General features: G+C 48.7%; 1 protein-coding gene across 6 annotated transcripts in view; it reads right to left on the reverse strand.

Annotated features, from left to right (window-relative positions):
* The window catches only part of dym (dymeclin), a 201,612-nt gene that overhangs the window by 3,217 nt on the left and 177,454 nt on the right, over positions 1-20,941 (reverse strand). For all 6 annotated transcript variants that reach the window (XM_090191693.1, XM_090191692.1, XM_090191696.1 and 3 more), the window contains exons 15-16: positions 16,212-16,394; positions 13,106-13,219 (exon numbers count right to left, since the gene is read on the reverse strand). In XM_090191693.1, the coding sequence (XP_090047819.1) occupies positions 13,106-13,219; positions 16,212-16,394 (297 nt within the window). The remainder of the gene's footprint in view (positions 1-13,105; positions 13,220-16,211; positions 16,395-20,941) is intronic.

Below are 20,941 nucleotides of genomic sequence, written 5' to 3' on the forward strand. Positions count from 1 at the left end.
CCTGCCCAGTCCAGTCAGAGAGTATCCTCTCTGTCCTGTCCTACCCATCCCTGCCCAGTCCAGTCAGAGAGTATCCTCTCTGTCCTGCCCTACCCTACCAATCCCTGCCCAGTCCAGTCAGAGAGTATCCTCTCTGTCCTGCCCTACCCTACCAATCCCTGCCCAGTCCAGTCAGAGAGTATCCTCTCTGTCCTGTCCTACCCTACCAATCCCTGCCCAGTCCAGTCAGAGAGTATCCTCTGTCCTGCCCTACCCTACCAATCCCTGCCCAGTCCAGTCAGAGAGTATCCTCTCTGTCCTGCCCTACCAATCCCTGCCCAGTCCAGTCAGAGAGTATCCTCTGTCCTACCCTACCCTACCAATCCCTGCCCAGTCCAGTCAGAGAGTATCCTCTCTGTCCTGCCCTACCAATCCCTGCCCAGTCCAGTCAGAGAGTATCCTCTCTGTCCTGCCCTACCCTACCAATCCCTGCCCAGTCCAGTCAGAGAGTATCCTCTCTGTCCTGTCCTACCCTACCAATCCCTGCCCAGTCCAGTCAGAGAGTATCCTCTCTGTCCTGCCCTACCCTACCAATCCCTGCCCAGTCAGAGAGTATCCTCTGTCCTGCCCTACCCATCCCTGCCCAGTCCAGTCAGAGAGTATCCTCTGTCCGACCCTACCCTACCAATCCCTGCCCAGTCCAGTCAGAGAGTATCCTCTCTGTCCTGTCCTACCCATCCCTGCCCAGTCCAGTCAGAGAGTATCCTCTGTCCTACCCTACCCTACCAATCCCTGCCCAGTCCAGTCAGAGAGTATCCTCTCTGTCCTACCCTACCAATCCCTGCCCAGTCCAGTCAGAGAGTATCCTCTGTCCTGCCCTACCCTACCAATCCCTGCCCAGTCCAGTCAGAGAGTATCCTCTGTCCTACCCTACCCTACCAATCCCTGCCCAGTCCAGTCAGAGAGTATCCTCTGTCCTACCCTACCCTACCAATCCCTGCCCAGTCCAGTCAGAGAGTATCCTCTCTGTCCTGCCCTACCCTACCAATCCCTGCCCAGTCAGAGAGTATCCTCTGTCCTGCCCTACCAATCCCTGCCCAGTCCAGTCAGAGAGTATCCTCTCTGTTCTGCCCTACCCATCCCTGCCCAGTTCAGTCAGAGAGTATCCTCTCTGTCCAACAACAGCCAAGTCCTGCCCAACCCTACCAATCCCTTCCCAGCCAAGTCAGAGAGTATCCCATCTCTTCTCTCCCACCAACAGCCCAGCCAACCCAAACGGAAGGTCCAAGCCCTACCTTACCCAGACCAGCAGCAGCCAGGCCTGGAAGCATGAATAATACAGTGATATTTCATCATATCCCACCAGCCAGGTCACAGGGTGATGTTTGGGTCACACACTAATCACACTCTGGTGAGAGACACATAGTAATCCTTATTATGCTGTGGTCAGTGAAGGGCCTGTCACGCCAAATAGTGTGTCCCCCTGCCAAAAAGTGGGGACATTATTTGGCATGACAGGCCCATTCCCGGCCATTCATATTAGCCTTCATTGTGTCCACTCTCTGGGTAGTATTGGTCTGTAGCACAGGCAGCCTGGCATAATGATCTATGGACCCTGGCTTGTGTGGTCATACGATACTGTATCAACAGACAGTGCTGTTTTACTGTGGTCTAGCCAGCCGACGGTCTCTACCAAATACATTAACAGCAGCTAGTTAGTCAGTCAGTCAGTCAGTCAGCTAGTTAGTCAGTCAGTCAGTCAGTCAGCTAGTTAGTCAGTCAGTCAGCTAGTTAGTCAGTCAGTCAATTAGTCAGCTAGTTAGTCAGCCGGGTAGTCAGCTAGTCAGTCAGTCAGTCAGTCAGTTAGTTAGCCAGTCAGGCAGTCAGCTAGGTATTAGTCAGTCAGTCATTCGGGTCAGTCAGTCAGTCAGTCAGCTAGTTAGTTAGTCAGCCAGCCAGTCAGCTAGTTAGTCAGTCAGTCAGTCAGCTAGTTAGTCAGTCAGTCAATTAGTCAGCTAGTTAGTCAGCCGGGTAGTCAGCTAGTCAGTCAGTCAGTCAGTCAGTTAGTTAGCCAGTCAGGCAGTCAGCTAGGTATTAGTCAGTCAGTCATTCGGGTCAGTCAGTCAGTCAGTCAGTCAGCTAGTTAGTTAGTCAGCCAGCCAGCCAGTCAGTCAGCTAGTTAGTCAGTCAGTCAGTCAGCAAGTCAGTCAGTCAGTTAGCTAGAACATTTGTCAGTCAGACAGTCAGCAAGCCAGTCAGGCAGTCAGTCAGGCAGGCAGCCAGCTAGTCAGTCAGTCAGCTAGTCAGTCAGGCAGTCAGCTAGTCAGTCAGGCAGTCAGTTCGTCAGTCAGCCAGCTAATCAGTCAGTCAGTCAGTCAGCTAGTTTGTCAGTCAGCTAGTCTGTCAGGCAGTCAGTTGGTCAGTCAGACAGCTAGTTAGTCAGTCAGACAGCTAGTTAGTTAGTCAGCTAGTTAGTCAGTCAGGTAGTCAGCTAGTCAGGCAGTCAGCTAGTTAGTCAGTCAGTCAGCTAGTTAGTCAGGTCAGTCAGGTAGTTAGTCAGTCAGTCAGCTAGTTAGTCAGCTAGTTAGGTCAGTCAGCTAGTTAGTCAGGTCAGTCAGCTAGTTAGTCAGTCAGTCAGCTAGTTAGTCAGGTCAGTCAGCTAGTTAGTCAGCTAGTTAGTTAGTTAGCTAGTTAGTCAGTCAGGTAGTTAGTCAGTCAGTCAGCTAGTTAGTCAGTCAGTCAGTCAGTCAGCTAGTTAGTCAGTCAGTCAGCTAGTTAGTCAGTCAGTCAGCTAGTTAGTCAAGTCAGTCAGCTAGTCAGTCAGCTAGTTAGTCAGTCAGTCAGTCAGCTAGTTAGTCAGTCAGCTAGATTGTCAGTCAGTCACTCCCTTGGAGCTTGCTATCAGTGTTGTTTAGCTTGTGATTTGGTCTAGAGATTAGCTAGTGGACTAGCTTCAGACTGGCATGGTTAGGTAAACACTCCTGCAGTGTTTCTTTGGAAGCAGACACGTACACAGGCTGGCCCAGGAATGGCTCATTGTTTTGGCCTGGCTCCAACACCTCCTCTCCCCCCTCTCTCCATCCATCCCTCCCTGCTTGCAGAGCAGACTACATTTATTTTAATTTATTTATCCTTTAATTAACTAGACAAGTCAGTTAAGAACAAATTCTTATTTACAATGACGGCCTACCCCGGCCAAACCCTCCTCTAACCCGGACAACACTGGGCCAATTGTGCGCCACCCTATGGAACTCCCGATCATGGACAGTTGTGATACAGCCCGGGATACTACCAAGGTCTGTAGTGACGCCTCTAGCACTGCGATGTAGTGCCTTAGACTGCTGCGCCACTCGGGAGCCACTAAATACTACATACTTGGCCATGCCAGTCACCCAGTCCAGCACAGGGTTGCATCCAAAATGGCCCTGGTCAAAAGTAGTGCACTATATAGGGAACAGGGTGTCATTTGGACCAGACCAGCGACCCCCAGAACACAGACAGCCTGACTGACTAGGTCCCTGTCTAGACTGTAGGACTGTGTGTTCCCTCTGATCCCACTGTTATAAGGCTTAGAAGGAAAAGGCTACAGACTCCAGGCAGGCTGGAATGCAGCTAGGTGCAGATCAGGGGGAAAAGGACATTATGTTTAGTGAAGTATTTCCTCTATTTCCGATACTTTTCAGTAGATATTCAGGTGTTTCAAATGTACTTCAGAACAGACGAGGGGCTCTTTTACTACTGTCTTCTGGCCTCTGGAAGCCCCAGGTATGGAGAGTTCTCCTTCCCTCACTTCTGACTCTACTCTTTTCACCTCCTCTCCTCATCTATCCTCCCCTCTCCTCTTCTAACCTCCCCTCTCCTCTTCCAACCTCCCCCTTCCTCTTCTATCCTCCTCTCCTTCCCTCCCCTCCTCCCCTCCCCTCCTCTTCTATCCTCCCCTCCTCTTCTATCCTTCCCTCCTCTTCTATCCCCCCCTCCTCTTCTATCCCCCCCTCCTCTTCTATACCCCCCTCCTCTTCTATCCCCCCCTCCTCTTCTATCCCCCCCTCCTCTTCTATCCCCCCCTCCGCTTCCATCATCCCCTCCGCTTCCATCATCCCCTCCGCTTCCATCATCCCCTCCGCTTCCATCATCCCCTCCGCTTCCATCATCCCCTCCGCTTCCATCATCCCCTCCGCTTCCATCATCCCCTCCGCTTCCATCATCCCCTCCTATCCTGCCCTCCGCTTCATCATCTCCTCCGCTTCCATCATCCCCTCCCCTCCTATCCTGCCCTCCGCTTCCATCATCCCCTCCGCTTCCATCATCCCCTCCGCTTCCATCATCCCCTCCGCTTCCATTATCCCCTCCGCTTCCATCATCCCCTCCGCTTCCATCATCCCCTCCCCTCCTATCCTGCCCTCCGCTTCCATCATCCCCTCCCCTCCTATCCTGCCCTCCGCTTCCATCATCCCCTCCCCTCCTATCCTGCCCTCCGCTTCCATCATCCCCTCCCCTCCTATCCTGCCCTCCCCTCCTATCCTGCCCTCCCCTCCTATCCTGCCCTCCGCTTCCATCATCCCCTCCGCTTCCATCATCCCCTCCGCTTCCATCATCCCCTCCTCTTCCATCATCCCCTCCGCTTCCATCATCCCCTCCCCTCCTATCCTGCCCTCCGCTTCCATCATCCCCTCCCCTCCTATCCTGCCCTCCGCTTCCATCATCCCCTCCCCTCCTATCCTGCCCTCCCCTCCGCTTCTATCCTGCCCTCCCCTCCTATCCTATCCTCCCCTCCTATCCTGCCCTCCCCTCCGCTTCTATCCTGCCCTCCCCTCTGCTTCTATCCTGCCCTCCCCTCTGCTTCTATCCTGCCCTCCCCTCTGCTTCTATCCTGCCCTCCCCTCCGCTTCTATCCTGCCCTCCCCTCCGCTTCTATCCTGCCCTCCGCTTCTATCCTGCCCTCCGCTTCTATCCTGCCCTGCCCTCCGCTTCTATCCTGCCCTCCCCTCCGCTTCTATCCTGCCCTCCTCTTCCATCATCCCCTCCGCTTCCATCCTGCCCTCCAATTCTATCCTGCCCTCCAATTCTATCCTGCCCTCCCCTCTGCTTCTATCCTCCCCTCCGCTTCTATCCTGCCCTCCCCTCGGCTTCTATCCTGCCCTCCGCTTCCGCTTCTATCCTGCCCTCCGCTTCCATCATCCCCTCCGCTTCTATCCTGCCCTCCCCTCTGCTTCTATCCTGCCCTCCGCTTCTATCCTGCCCTCCGCTTCTATCCTGCCCTCCGCTTCTATCCTGCCCTCCGCTTCTATCCTGCCCTCCGCTTCTATCCTGCCCTCCCCTCCGCTTCTATCCTGCCCTCCCCTCCGCTTCCATCATCCCCTCCGATTCTATCCTGCCCTGCCCTCCCCTCTGCTTCTGCCCTCCCCTCCGCTTCCATCATCCCCTCCGATTCTATCCTGCCCTGCCCTCCCCTCTGCTTCTGCCCTCCCCTCCGCTTCCATCATCCCCTCCGATTCTATCCTGCCCTGCCCTCCCCTCTGCTTCTATCCTGCCCTCCCCTCTGCTTCTATCCTGCCCTCCCCTCTGCTTCGCTTCTATCCTGCCCTCCCCTCTGCTTCGCTTCTATCCTGCCCTCCCCTCCGCTTCGCTTCTATCCTGCCCTCCCCTCCGCTTCGCTTCTATCCTGCCCTCCCCTCCGCTTCTATCCTGCCCTCCCCTCCGCTTCTATCCTGCCCTCCCCTCCGCTTCTATCCTGCCCTCCCCTCCGCTTCTATCCTGCCCTCCCCTCCGCTTCTATCCTGCCCTCCGCTTCTATCCTGCCCTCCGCTTCTATCCTGCCCTCCCCTCCGCTTCTATCCTGCCCTCCCCTCCGCTTCCATCATCCCCTCCGATTCTATCCTGCCCTGCCCTCCCCTCTGCTTCTGCCCTCCCCTCCGCTTCCATCATCCCCTCCGATTCTATCCTGCCCTGCCCTCCCCTCTGCTTCTATCCTGCCCTCCCCTCTGCTTCTATCCTGCCCTCCCCTCTGCTTCGCTTCTATCCTGCCCTCCCCTCTGCTTCGCTTCTATCCTGCCCTCCCCTCCGCTTCGCTTCTATCCTGCCCTCCCCTCCGCTTCTATCCTGCCCTCCCCTCCGCTTCTATCCTGCCCTCCCCTCCGCTTCTATCCTGCCCTCCCCTCCGCTTCTATCCTGCCCTCCCCTCCGCTTCTATCCTGCCCTCCCCTCCGCTTCTATCCTGCCCTCCCCTCCGCTTCTATCCTGCCCTCCCCTCTGCTTCTATCCTGCCCTCCCCTCTGCTTCTATCCTGCCCTCCCCTCTGCTTCTATCCTGCCCTCCCCTCTGCTTCTATCCTGCCCTCCCCTCTGCTTCTGCCCTCCCCTCTGCTTCTGCCCTCCCCTCCGCTTCTATCCTGCCCTCCCCTCCGCTTCTATCCTGCCCTCCCCTCCGCTTCTATCCTGCCCTCCCCTCTGCTTCTATCCTGCCCTCCCCTCCGCTTCTATCCTGCCCTCCCCTCTGCTTCTATCCTGCCCTCCCCTCCGCTTCTATCCTGCCCTCCCCTCTGCTTCTATCCTGCCCTCCCCTCTGCTTCTGCCCTCCCCTCCGCTTCTATCCTGCCCTCCCCTCCGCTTCTATCCTGCCCTCCCCTCCGCTTCTATCCTGCCCTCCCCTCCGCTTCTATCCTGCCCTCCCCTCCGCTTCTATCCTGCCCTCCCCTCTGCTTCTATCCTGCCCTCCCCTCTGCTTCTATCCTGCCCTCCCCTCCGCTTCTATCCTGCCCTCCCCTCTGCTTCTATCCTGCCCTCCCCTCCGCTTCTATCCTGCCCTCCCCTCTGCTTCTATCCTCCCCTCTTCTATCCCCGCCTCATTTATCCTCCCCTTCTATTCTCCACTTCTATCCACCCCTCCTCTCCTCCCTTCTCTTCTATCCTCCCCTCTCTTCTATCCACCCCTCCTATCCTCCCCTCTCATCTTCTATCCCGCCTCATTTATCCTCCCCTCCCATCCTCCTCTCCTATTCTTCTCTTCTATCCGCCCTCCTCTCCTCTATCCTCCCCTCATCGAGCCTCCCCTCTTATTCTATCCTCCCCTCCTTTCCTGTCTCCTCTCCTCCATCCTCCCCCTCTCCTCCAAAAAGGAGCCAGACTGTCTGTATCGCAGCACTACAGAACAAAGCAGCACTACATTCCACACTGTCCGTCTCCATCCCAAATGGCACCCTGTTCCGTAGATAGTGCACTATGTAGGGAATACCTATTTAGGGAACAGGGTTCCCACTATGTGTGAATAAGGTGCCATTTGGGACCCTCTGTCTGTCATTGAAAGTGGTTGAGCCTGATAGCTATAGGAGTAGGTGGCTGGGCTCACAGTGGACTATGAAGGAGAGAGGGAGAGAACCTGGAAGACAGTGGGAGAGACAGAGAGGGAGGCTGACCAGCAGGCACAGACAGAGGGAAACAGAGAGACACATACAGACAAAGGCAGAGAGAGAGGCTGACCAGCAGGCACAGACAGAGGGAAACAGAGAGACACATACAGAGGAAAAGATAAAACATTAACAATAAAACTGAGCAAACTGGAATGCTATTTGGCCCTAAACAGAGAGAACACAGTGGTAGAATACCTGACCACTGTGACAGACCCAAACTTAAGGAAGGCTTTGACTATGTACAGACTCAGTGAGCATAGCCTTGCTATTGAGAAAGGCCACCATAGGCAGACATGGCACTCTCAAGAGAAGACAGGCTATGTGCTCACTGTCCACAAAATGAGGTGGAAACTGAGCTGCACTTCCTAACCTCCTGCCAAATGTATTTGAGACACATATTTCCCAAAGATTACACAGATCCACAAAGATTTAGAAAACAAACCCAATTTTTATAAACTCCCATATCTACTGGGTCAAATATCACAGCAGCAAGATTTGTGACCTGTTGCCACAAGAAAAGGTCAACCAGCGAAGAACAAACACCATTGTAAATACATATATATTTATAATATTTATTTTCCCTTTTGTGTGTGTGTATATATATATATATATATATACACATAATGACATTTGAAATGTCTTTATTCTTTGGGAACTTCTGTGAGTGTAATGTTTACTGTTCATTTTTGTTTATTTGACTTTTGTTTATTATCTGCTTCACTTGCTTTGGCAACGTTAACACATGTTTCCCATGCCAATAAAGCCCCTTGAATTTAATTGAATAGAGAGCGACACAGACAAAGAGAGAGGGAAAGAGAGGCTGGCCCTATCTCTGGATGGGTCCTTTGTCTCTGCCTGGGGACTGAGGGCTGGTGACGAGGGACGGGGGACTGAGAGACATAATCGGGCCAGTCTGACGCTGCCAGAAAACTGTGGTGTCAAATCAAATCAAATTGTGCTGGTCAAGTACACATATTTAGCAGATGTTATTGCAGGTGAACAGGCAGTGGCTCAGGTGGTTGATGTCCTTGATCTTTTTGGCCTTCCTGTGACATCGGGAGCTGTAGGTGTCCTGGAGTGCAGGCAGTGTGCCCCCGGTGATGCATTGTGCAGACCGCAGCACTCTCTGGAGAGCCCTGCGGTTGCAGGCGGTGCAGTTGTCGTACCAGGCGGTGATACAGCCCGACAGGATCCTCTCAATTGTGCATCTGTAAAAGTTTGTGAGGGTTTTAGGGGCCAAGTCAAATTTCTTCAGCGCTGTTGCGCCTTCTTCACCACACTGTCTGTGTGGGTGGAACATTTCAGATCGCCAGTGATGTTTACGCCGAGGAACATCCCAACTTCTCTACTGCTGTCCCGTCGATGTGGATAGGGGCGTGCTCCCTCTGCTGTTTCCTGAAGTCCACGATCAGCTCCTTTGTTTTGCTGACATTGAGTGAGGGGTTATTTTCCAGGCACCACACTCCCAGGGCCCTCACCTCCTCTCTGTAGGCTGTCTAGTCATTGTTGGTAATCAGGCCTACTACTGTTGTGTCGTCTGAAAACTTGATGATTGAGTTGGAGGCGTGCGTAGCCACACAGGATGGGGGCTTGAGCATGCACCCTTATGGGGGAGAACATCAGTTAGCTGTCCCTGGGGCATTCTCACCTTCTGTTACCCATTTCACACAGATATAGACAGACGGCCAGGGACAAATGCATGTCTGGCTGGCTCATTGTAAGTCAATGTTTCTATACATCTATCATGCTCTTCTTTGTCTATGTCTAGTTCACTAGTTCATTCAGCTCTTCAAGGCTCTTCCAAAAGAAGAAGAATATATGGAATTTAACAGATGCTTTTATCCAACACAACTTAGAACTCTTTTGCCCTCACTGATCTATGTCCTAGTTGAGTTGATCTGGGTGCATTAGAAGCAGTTACTGCGTGACTAGTCATATAAACTCTACATTCAGCTCAACCCTAACTCCAGTGACAAATGGCCAGATAGACAGCCAGTGGAAACATGGTTAATGTCTCTCCAACTCTTGTCCATTTTAGTACTCTACCATGTCATCCTCACTTTAACAAACTGCTAGGCACTTGTCTGTTTAAGTGCTTTGAGAGGACAATTATAGATGTATTGATGATTCCACACAGCATTCATCTTAGCCTATGGATTTTCATTAGGAAGCTAAGCCTGTGTCCCAAATGCCCCCCTATTCTCTAGGCACGCAGGCAGAGAAGTGATGATTATCTCTGAGGCAGAAGAGACTGAGGCAGAGTTGAGCGATAGAATGAGCGACCTAGATTCTCACACTGCTGCAGCGATCATATTGTGGCAAGATGCATCAGTCAAGGCCAGCAGGAGATCACAACTGAAGAGACACAAAGCTACAGTGAACTGTCAGTCAGAACTGAGTGCGTGTGATCGCTAGATGAGAGCTTGAAAGAAAACAAATGCTTTTTGAAACCCAATTCTGACAGATACATGCCAAGATGAAGGAACAGCCCTAGAGATTAGTCATTCAGAGGGAGGGAATTATTCAGTCCATTATCAGGAAAGCCACAGTGTTGAGATGTGTAGCAGGAGATACGGCTGGAGAGATGCTACACCTCCATTATCAGAAAAGCCACAGTGTTGAGATGTGTAGCAGGAGATACGGCTGGAGAGATGCTACACCTCCATTATCAGAAAAGCCACAGTGTTGAGATGTGTAGCAGGAGATACGGCTGGAGAGATGCTACACCTCCATTATCAGAAAAGCCACAATGTTGAGATGTGTAGCAGGAGATACGGCTGGAGAGATGCTACACCTCCATTATCAGAAAAGCCACAGTGTTGAGATGTGTAGCAGGAGATACGGCTGGAGAGATGCTACACCTCCATTATCAGAAAAGCCACAGTGTTGAGATGTGTAGCAGGAGATACGGCTGGAGAGATGCTACACCTCCATTATCAGAAAAGCCACAGTGTTGAGATGTGTAGCAGGAGATACGGCTGGAGAGATGCTACACATCCTTGCGTCCCAAATGACACCATATTTCCTTTATAGTGCACTACTTTTTAACAGTGTTCTGTCAAAAATGGTACACTTTACAGGGAATAGGGTACTTAATAGCTATCTGGTAACAGTAGTAGTAGAGACACATGCCTTCCTGTTGCAATGTCCCACAACAGAACATAGAACACATAGAACACATGCCTTCCTGTTGCAATGCCCCACAACAGAACATAGAACACATAGAACACATGCCTTCCTGTTGCAATGCCCCACAACAGAACATAGAACACATAGAACCACATGCCTTCCTGTTGCAATGCCCCACAACAGAACATAGAACACATAGAACCACATGCCTTCCTGTTGCAATGCCCCACAACAGAACATAGAACACATAGAACCACATGCCTTCCTGTTGCAATGCCCCACAACAGAACATAGAACACATAAAACACATGCCTTCCTGTTGCAATGCCCCACAACAGAACATAGAACACATAGAACCACATGCCTTCCTGTTGCAATGCCCCACAACAGAACATAGAACACATAAAACACATGCCTTCCTGTTGCAATGCCCCACAACAGAACATAGAACACATAGAACCACATGCCTTCCTGTTCCAATGCCTCACAACAGAACATAGAACACATAGAACCACATGCCTTCCTGTTGCAATGCCCCACAACAGAACATAGAACACATAGAACCACATGCCTTCCTGTTGCAATGCCCCACAACAGAACATAGAACACATAGAACCACATGCCTTCCTGTTGCAATGCCCCACAACAGAACACAGAACACATAGAACCACATGCCTTCCTGTTCCAATGCCCCACAACAGAACATAGAACAAATAGAACCACATGCCTTCCTGTTGCAATGCCCCACAACAGAACATAGAACACATAAAACACATGCCTTCCTGTTGCAATGCCCCACAACAGAACATAGAACACATAGAACCACATGCCTTCCTGTTGCAATGCCCCACAACAGAACATAGAACACATAAAACACATGCCTTCCTGTTGCAATGCCCCACAACAGAACATAGAACACATAGAACCACATGCCTTCCTGTTGCAATGCCCCACAACAGAACATAGAACACATAGAACCACATGCCTTCCTGTTGCAATGCCCCACAACAGAACATAGAACACATAGAACCACATGCCTTCCTGTTGCAATGCCCCACAACAGAACATAGAACACATAGAACCACATGCCTTCCTGTTGCAATGCCCCATGACAGAACATAGAACACATAGAACCACATGCCTTCCTGTTGCAATGCCCCACAACAGAACATAGAACACATAGAACCACATGCCTTCCTGTTGCAATGCCCCACAACAGAACATAGAACACATAGAACCACATGCCTTCCTGTTGCAATGCCCCACAACAGAACATAGAACACATAGAACCACATGCCTTCCTGTTCCAATGCCCCACAACAGAACATAGAACACATAGAACACATGCCTTCCTGTTGCAATGCCCCACAACAGAACATAGAACACATAAAACACATGCCTTCCTGTTGCAATGCCCCACAACAGAACATAGAACACATAGAACCACATGCCTTCCTGTTGCAATGCCCCACAACAGAACATAGAACACATAGAACCACATGCCTTCCTGTTCCAATGCCCCACAACAGAACATAGAACACATAAAACACATGCCTTCCTGTTGCAATGCCCCACAACAGAACATAGAACACATAGAACCACATGCCTTCCTGTTGCAATGCCCCACAACAGAACATAGAACACATAGAACCACATGCCTTCCTGTTGCAATGCCCCACAACAGAACATAGAACACATAGAACCACATGCCTTCCTGTTGCAATGCCCCACAACAGAACATAGAACACATGATGAAACATTAAAATCGCCTGGCTGGGCGCCACTGAAAATGGACTACATGGCAACGCATAGCGACGTCCCCAGATACATATTTCCTCCTTGATTCATGTGGGGTTGGGGAATTGTGGGTAGGCGGCGTCCCAGCACGGAGTGCAAGGTAACGAAGTGCTTGCTGGCAAATTGATTCCTCTCCCGGATCCAGCGTTTCAAATGGCACCCTATTCCCTATATAGTGCACGATGATAGGCCCTGTTCAAAAGTAGTGCACCATATTTGGAACAGGGTGCCATTTGAGATGTAAAATGAAGACAAACTGACGGAGCTGTCACGTCTCCTTGAAATGTCATTATCTGCAGCAGCATATTCACCAGGCAGGAAGGATGGCGGTGGAGCATGACATTAATGCTGATGAAGACTGGAGCTGGACTTCATCTTAAATCATCCTCAACTCCAACTCCCCATATACCCAGTTTCAGCCCAGCCCCCACCTTTAGCCCCCACCTCCCATCCCCAGCCCCCAGCTCCCATCCCCAGCTCCCAGGCCCCACCTCCAGCCCCCACCCCTAGGCCCCACCCCCAGCCCCCAGGCCCCACCTCCAGCCCCCACGCCCCACCTCCAGCCCCCACCCCAGGCCCCACCCCCACCTCCAGCCCCCACCCCCAGTTCCCAGCCCCCACCCCCCACCCCCAGCTCCCAGGCCCCACCTCCAGCTCCCAGGCCCCACCTCCAGCCCCCACCCCCACCTCCCATCCCCCACCCCAAGCTCCCAACCCCCCAAATCCCGATTGTTAATTACCACTGCTGTCTCTGTGTTTTTGGGCAGGGTGGGTGTATGTGTGTTTATTACTTACCTTGAGGCGGTCGTTGGGAAGGGCCTGTGCTCCCTTCATGATAACTTCCTGAACCCTTTCTACTGACAGGTCAGTCCCTGCTGCTTCCAGACGCTGGCTGAAGAAACCTATCACCTGTGGGACACAGCGGCAACAGAAGAACAAGTCAGAAAGGGGTGTGTGTCTGTATATATATGTATGTGGTGGGTTTGCTTGAGGGACCTGTGAGGTAAATGTCATGTCTTTAGTGTAAAAATTGACTAAATTCACTAATTCTACAGTACAGAGGTAGAGTCATGTCTTTAGTGTATAAATTGACTAAATTCACTAATTCTACAGTACAGAGGTAGAGTCATGTCTTTAGTGTAAAAATGGACTAAATTCACTAATTCTACAGTACAGAGGTAGAGTCATGTCTTTAGTGTATAAATGGACTAAATTCACTAATTCTACAGTACAGAGGTAGAGTCATGTCTTTAGTGTAAAAATGGACTAAATTCACTAATTCTACAGTACAGAGGTAGAGTCATGTCTTTAGTGTATAAATGGACTAAATTCACTAATTCTACAGTACAGAGGTAGAGTCATGTCTTTAGTGTAAAAATGGACTAAATTCACTAATTCTACAGTACAGAGGTAGAGTCATGTCTTTAGTGTAAAAATGGACTAAATTCACTAATTCTACAGTACAGAGGTAGAGTCATGTCTTTAGTGTAAAAATGGACTAAATTCACTAATTCTACAGTACAGAGGTAGAGTCATGTCTTTAGTGTATAAATGGACTAAATTCACTAATTCTACAGTACAGAGGTAGAGTCATGTCTTTATTGTATAAATTGACTAAATTCACTAATTCTACAGTACAGAGGTAGTAGAGTCATGTCTTTAGTGTAAAAATGGACTAAATTCACTAATTCTACAGTACAGAGGTAGAGTCATGTCTTTAGTGTAAAAATGGACTAAATTCACTAATTCTACAGTACAGAGGTAGAGTCATGTATTTAGTGTAAAAATGGACTAAATTCACTAATTCTACAGTACAGATGTAGAGTCATGTCTTTAGTGTAAAAATTGACTAAATTCACTAATTCTACAGTACAGAGGTAGAGTCATGTCTTTAGTGTAAAAATGGACTAAATTCACTAATTCTACAGTACAGAGGTAGAGTCATGTCTTTAGTGTAAAAATGGACTAAATTCACTAATTCTACAGTACAGAGGTAGAGTCATGTCTTTAGTGTAAAAATGGACTAAATTCACTAATTCTACAGTACAGAGGTAGAGTCATGTCTTTAGTGTATAAATGGACTAAATTCACTAATTCTACAGTACAGAGGTAGAGTCATGTCTTTATTGTATAAATTGACTAAATTCACTAATTCTACAGTACAGAGGTAGTAGAGTCATGTCTTTAGTGTAAAAATGGACTAAATTCACTAATTCTACAGTACAGAGGTAGAGTCATGTCTTTAGTGTAAAAATTGACTAAATTCACTAATTCTACAGTACAGAGGTAGAGTCATGTATTTAGTGTAAAAATGGACTAAATTCACTAATTCTACAGTACAGATGTAGAGTCATGTCTTTAGTGTAAAAATTGACTAAATTCACTAATTCTACAGTACAGAGGTAGAGTCATGTCTTTAGTGTATAACTAACAAAATATTACTTTTTTTCTCTTTTCAAAAATCAATAATCACATTTTTGGGGGATTTTGAGTGCAGATGTTGAATTTTCTGTGTACCTGGACTAACTGTTGTGTCTGAGTATTCACTGATGCAGAGCATCTATTCAAATGATGGGGGGGGGGGTTATCACATCCTCTGTCCTTGTTTAATAACAACTAAGGAAACAAGGGCAGAGGAAGCAATGATTGAGTGATACTAACGTTTTCCGGACAGACCATCTCTCTGTCTTGTGTGTTTCTCACATTTAACAGCTGATAAACGTATCATAGCAACAAAAATGTATCATAGCAACATGGAGTAGAAGATCAGGACTGCAGGTTGCCTAGCAGTTAGAGTGTTGGGCCAATAACGAAAGGTTGCTAGTTAGATTCCCCGAGCCGACAAGGTGAAAAATCTGTCGATGTGCCCTTGAGCAAGACACTAAACCCTAATTGCTCCTGCCAGAGTCCCAGAGAGACATCTCTAACAGGCTGCCAGAGTCCCAGAGAGACATCTCTAACAGGCTGCCAGAGTCCCAGAGAGACATCTCTAACAGGCTGCCAGAGTCCCAGAGAGACATCTCTAACAGGCTGCCAGAGTCCCAGAGAGACATCTCTAACAGGCTGCCAGAGTCCCAGAGAGACATCTCTAACAGGCTGCCAGAGTCCCAGAGAGACATCTCTAACAGGCTGCCAGAGTCCCAGAGAGACATCTCTAACAGGCTGCCAGAGTCCCAGAGAGACATCTCTAACAGGCTGCCAGAGTCCCAGAGAGACATCTCTAACAGGCTGCCAGAGTCCCAGAGAGACATCTCTAACAGGCTGCCAGAGTCCCAGAGAGACATCTCTAACAGGCTGCCAGAGTCCCAGGGAGACATCTCTAACAGGCTGCCAGAAGCTATTAAGGAGCCTTTTGGACCTAGACTTGGCGCTCCCTCTGACACCGCCTGGTATAGAGGTCATGGATGGCAGGAAGCTTGGACCCAGTGGTGTACTGGGCCGTACGCACTACCCTCTGTAGTGCTTTACGGCGGATGCCGAGCAGTTGCCATACCAGGCGGTGGTACAACCGGTCAGGATGCTCTCGATGGTGCAGCTGTAGAACTTTGTGAGGATCTGGGGACCCATGCCAAATCTTTTCAGAGTTGTACTACGCTTCTTCTCATCTGACACTAGAATAGTAATCGACCCTCTGAGTATCTTTGCATCAGAAATTGAGGCGCGAAATTCTCTCCATCATGAAAATATATAATTTATTGTAAATCCCAAATCTTTGAAATGCTACAAAGCTTTTTCACAAAACGATTATACTGGAAAGATTAGAGGCGTGCTAAAATTCAGCACAGCAGTGGAGGAGTTTCAATCCAAAATTGGCCATTGTTTTCAATGAGGATTTAGGAATTAATGTTTGAGTGTGTGTGTTTGCGTGCTGGCATTCGTGCTGTGTCTCTCTCTTTCTCACCGTGTCGAGGTTCTGCATGATGTCCTGGAAGGAAGGGTGTGTTCTGAACTGTTCGAAGAGCTCTCTCTTGTAGAGCAGGGCGTAGACCAGGTTAGGGTTGTGGTGTAGAGAGTTCGACAGACACGAGTTGATGATCTCCAGCATCATCCTAATCACCTCCTCGATCACATTCAGGTCCTGGGCCTGGAGAAGAGAGAAACTATTAACATAGAGGTCCTGGGCCTAGAGAAGAGATAAACTATTAACATAGAGGTCCTGGGCCTAGAGAAGAGATAAACTATTAACATAGAGGTCCTGGGCCTAGAGAAGAGATAAACTATTAACATAGAGGTCCTGGGCCTAGAGAAGAGATAAACTATTAACATAGAGGTCCTGGGCCTAGAGAAGAGATAAACTATTAACATAGAGGTCCTGGGCCTAGAGAAGAGATAAACTATTAACATAGAGGTCCTGGGCCTAGACACAGAGAGAGAGAGAGAGAGATAGCAGAGGAAATTTTACACACTTATAGGAAAATGTATGTGAAATACATATTTAAAAAAAATGTCATTCTTGTCCTAAAAAGACACATAAGCGAGAAGAGAAGGGAATTTAGGGTGGGTCTATGTAATCTAATAACCCTGATAAGGTGAACAACCCCTATACACAGGGTTCCTCAGGTTAAAGAGAAAGTGTGTTTTCTGAATGACTAGAATCAATGGTTTCCATTGGGCCTTAAATACAAAATGACGGTGTGTGTGTGTGTGTGTGTGTGTGTGTGTGTGTGTGTACAGGGCAGCCTAGTAGTGGCTGGAGCCAGGGAGGAAGCTGGGGGCACCACTAAGTCCGTAGGGGGCTGGACACGGACTAGGAAACAGGCAACACAGGGGCAGGCAGGCGAGCGGCAGGGCGGTTGTGTCATGTTGAGGGATAGCCATTGTGAAGTCTGCGTGGTTGAGATGTTATCTAACTCCATATAGACTGTCTGGAGTCTATGGCCACGGACCAGACAGCACAACAGCACTCTGCTATGCAAAACAGGAACATATTATACCTGCCTGCCTACCTGAGGGAGGGGGAGATAGATATATATATATAGAGAGATAGATAGATATATAGAGAGAGTGTGAGGGAGTGGGAGGGAGACATCAAGAAAGAAGGAGGGAGAGAGAGAACGATAGAGAGGGGGAGAGATTGAGGGAGGGAGAGGAGAGAGGGGAGAGAGAGAAGGGGAGGAGGGAGGGAACAGAGCCCAGAGAGAAGGGGAGGAGGGAGGGAACAGAGCCCAGAGAGAAGGGGACGAGGGAGGGAACAGAGCCCAGAGAGAAGGGGAGGAGGGAGGGAACAGAGCCCAGAGAGAAGGGGAGGAGGGAGGGAACAGAGCCCAGAGAGAAGGGGAGGAGGGAGGGAACAGAGTCCAGAGAGAAGGGGACGAGGGAGGGAACAGAGCCCAGAGAGAAGGGGACGAGGAAGGGAACAGAGCCCAGAGAGAAGGGGACGAGGGAGGGAACTGAGCCCAGAGAGAAGGGGAGGGAACAGAGTCCAGTGGCTCTATTACAGCCCTCCCCTCTTTACATCATGCTGTTGTTCACTCTCACTTTGCACAACCAACAATGTCTTTGTCCACGTCAGAGTTTCAAGGTACCCCGTTTGCTGAAGGTCAAGGTCAACATCTTGTTATGTTCTAACATCTAACCTCATCTAAACAATGTAAACATGCACCATTGGCCTGGATACAAAACATATGAATGATCAAGGAACACCAGACAAAAGGACATGGTGCTACATGTGAATTCACACGCCCCTTTTCACTCACAGCTCCAAAACAATCCAAACCAATTTCCTCACATCAAGAGAGAGAGGGGACATCTCTACTTTGGGACTCCACAGAGAAAGGGAGGGAGAGATAGAACGAGACAGAGAGAAAAAGTGGCAGGGTATCTGCATCCGCACGGGGCTGCCGGCCTGATGCTCGTCTACTGCCACTTCCCCTTCGAAACTAAGTCTCCTTTTCCCACCATCCCTTCCCACTGCTCGTCTACTTGCCATTTCCCCTCTCCCTACCTCTCCACTGCTCGTCTACTCATCATGTAGACAGCCAACCCGTACTGCCTAACCACACTGTATCTTACTACATTTGCACGCACTGTATACAGATTTTCCTATTGTAATATTGACTGTACGTTTGTTTATCCCATGTGACACACTGTTGTGGTTGTTTTTGCCGCCAGGTCGCAGTTTTATCTTGGCCAGGTCGCATTTGTAAATTTTCCAACAATTGTTTACAGACAGATTATTTCACTTATGATTCACTGTACCAAAATTCCAGTGGGTCAGAAGTTTACATACACTAAGTTGACTGTGCCTTTAAACAGCTTGGAAAATTCCAGAAAATTATGTCATGGCTTTAGAAGCTTCTGATAGGCTAATTGACATCATTTGAGTCAATTGGAGGTGTACCTGTGCCTCTTTGCTTGGCATTATGCAAAATCAAAAGAAATATTGAGACTTCCACAAGCCTGGTTCATCATTGAGAGAAATGTCGGTGAAGGTACCACGCTCATCTGTACAAACAATAGTACACAAGTATAAACACCATGGGACCACGCAGCTTTTATACCGCTAAGGAAGGAGACGCGTTCTGTCTCCTAGAGATGAACGTACTTTGGTGTGAAAAGTGCAAATCAATCCCAGAACAACAGCAAAGGACCTTGTGAAGATGCTGGAGAAAACAGGTACAAAAGTATCTTTATCCACAGTAAAACGAGTCCTATATCGATATAACCTGAAAGGCCACTCAGCAAGGAAGAAGCCACTGCTCCAAAACCGTCATAATAAAGCCAGACTACGGTTTGCAGCTGGACATGGGGACAAAGATTGTACATTTGGGAGAAATGTCCTCTGGTCTGATGAAACAAAAATAGAACTGTTTGACCATCGTTATGTTTGGAGGAGAAACCACCTTTCTCCTCCAAACATAACGATGGTCAAACAGTTCTATTTTTGTTTCATCAGACCAGAGGACATTTCTCCCAAATGTACAATCTTTGTCCCCATGCTGCCACACCCGTGCTTCACGGTTGGGATGGTGTTTTTCGGCTTGCAAGCCTCCACCAAGCTTGCAAGCCGAAAAACACCATCCCAACCGTGAAGCACGGGTGTGGCAGCATCATGTTGTGGGGGTGCTTTGCTGCAGGAGGGACTGGTGCACTTCACAAAACAGATGGCATCATGAGGAGGGACAATTATGTGGATATATTGAAGCAACATCTCAAGACATCAGTTAAAGCTTGGTTGCAAATGGACAATGACCCCAAGCATACTTCCAAAGTTGTGGTAAAATAGCTTAAGGACAACAAAGTCAAGGTATTGGAGTGGCCATCACAAAGCCCTGACCTCAATCCTATAGAACATTTGTGGGCAGAACTGAAAAAGCATGTGCGAGCAAGGAGGCCTACAAACCTGACTCAGTTACACCAGCCCTGTCAGGAGGAATGGGCCAAAATTCACTCAACTCATTGTGGGAAGCTTATGGAAGGATACCAATTTAATTTAGAGGCAATGCTACCAAATACTATTATTCTGACATTTCACATTCTTAAAATAAAGTGGTGATCCTAACTGACCAAAGACAGGGAATTTTTACTAGGATTAAATGTCAGGAATTGTGAAAAACTGAGTTTAAATTTATTTGGCTAAGGTGTATGTATAGATGTGTGTATGTATGTGTGTGTAGAGAGACAGAGAGAGATAGCCCTGTTTAGTGATTTCCCATGACTACAAATCAGACAATATGAAGCGAAACACAGAGGATGAAAAGGTTTCTTTAAAACAGCTACTCGCTGGGGATAACAGAATAATAATGTCTCCTTTTGATATTGGTTGTGCTTCTCACTGCGACCGGTTCTACTGACAGCGTCTATAAGAAACAGGTGTTGGTGACATGCGGTTGCTGATTAATCTACCATAGTATAGCCTACTTCTCCACATCATGAGTAAGCATTTCACGCTAAGGTCTCTACACCTGTTGCATTCAGCATTTCACGCTAAGGTCTCTACACCTGTTGTATTCAGCATTTCACGGTAAGGTCTCTACACCTGTTGTATTCAGCATTTCACGGTAAGGTCTCTACACCTGTTGTATTCAGCATTTCACACTAAGGTCTCTACACCTGTTGTATTCAGCGCAGGTGACAAATAACATTTGATGTCTCAATGCCTTTCTCAGCTCTACAGAAAACCAGATGGTGGATCTGATGTTTGGCTGAAATTAAGAATTTAAGGACTGTGCCTTTAAAAGCCACTTTTTGAGTCTGATCAAGAACCCAAGATCCACCCGAGAACAACTCTAGTCTGGAGTCAAGAAGTCCAAAACAGCTTATAGATTCTAATGAAATAAGCCAAGTGGCGAGCTGACCAGCTAGCTATGTAGCTAGCTATGTACCCCCTACTCTGTCTGCCCTGATTTGCCGTGGAGTGACCCTTCAATCATGAGGTGGGAGGGAGCCTGCTGCCTTGTGAGTGTGTGTGTGTGTGTGTATAAACAGCTATGTGCACTGGGACACCTGTGAAGATGGCTGAGTAATGCTTTATTCAACACAGTAAAACCCTGGATCTCCTGCTACTACTCATGTTATGTTATAAATATATGTAATTTCATATCATTTTATAAACATGTCATTTCATTTTATAAATATACAGTGGGGCAAAAAAGTATTTAGTTAGCCACCAATTGTGCAGGTTCTCCCACT

Source organism: Oncorhynchus mykiss, chromosome 12 (assembly GCF_057628025.1).
Source record: "Oncorhynchus mykiss isolate SJ-2025 chromosome 12, ASM5762802v1, whole genome shotgun sequence".
NCBI lineage: Eukaryota > Metazoa > Chordata > Actinopteri > Salmoniformes > Salmonidae > Oncorhynchus > Oncorhynchus mykiss.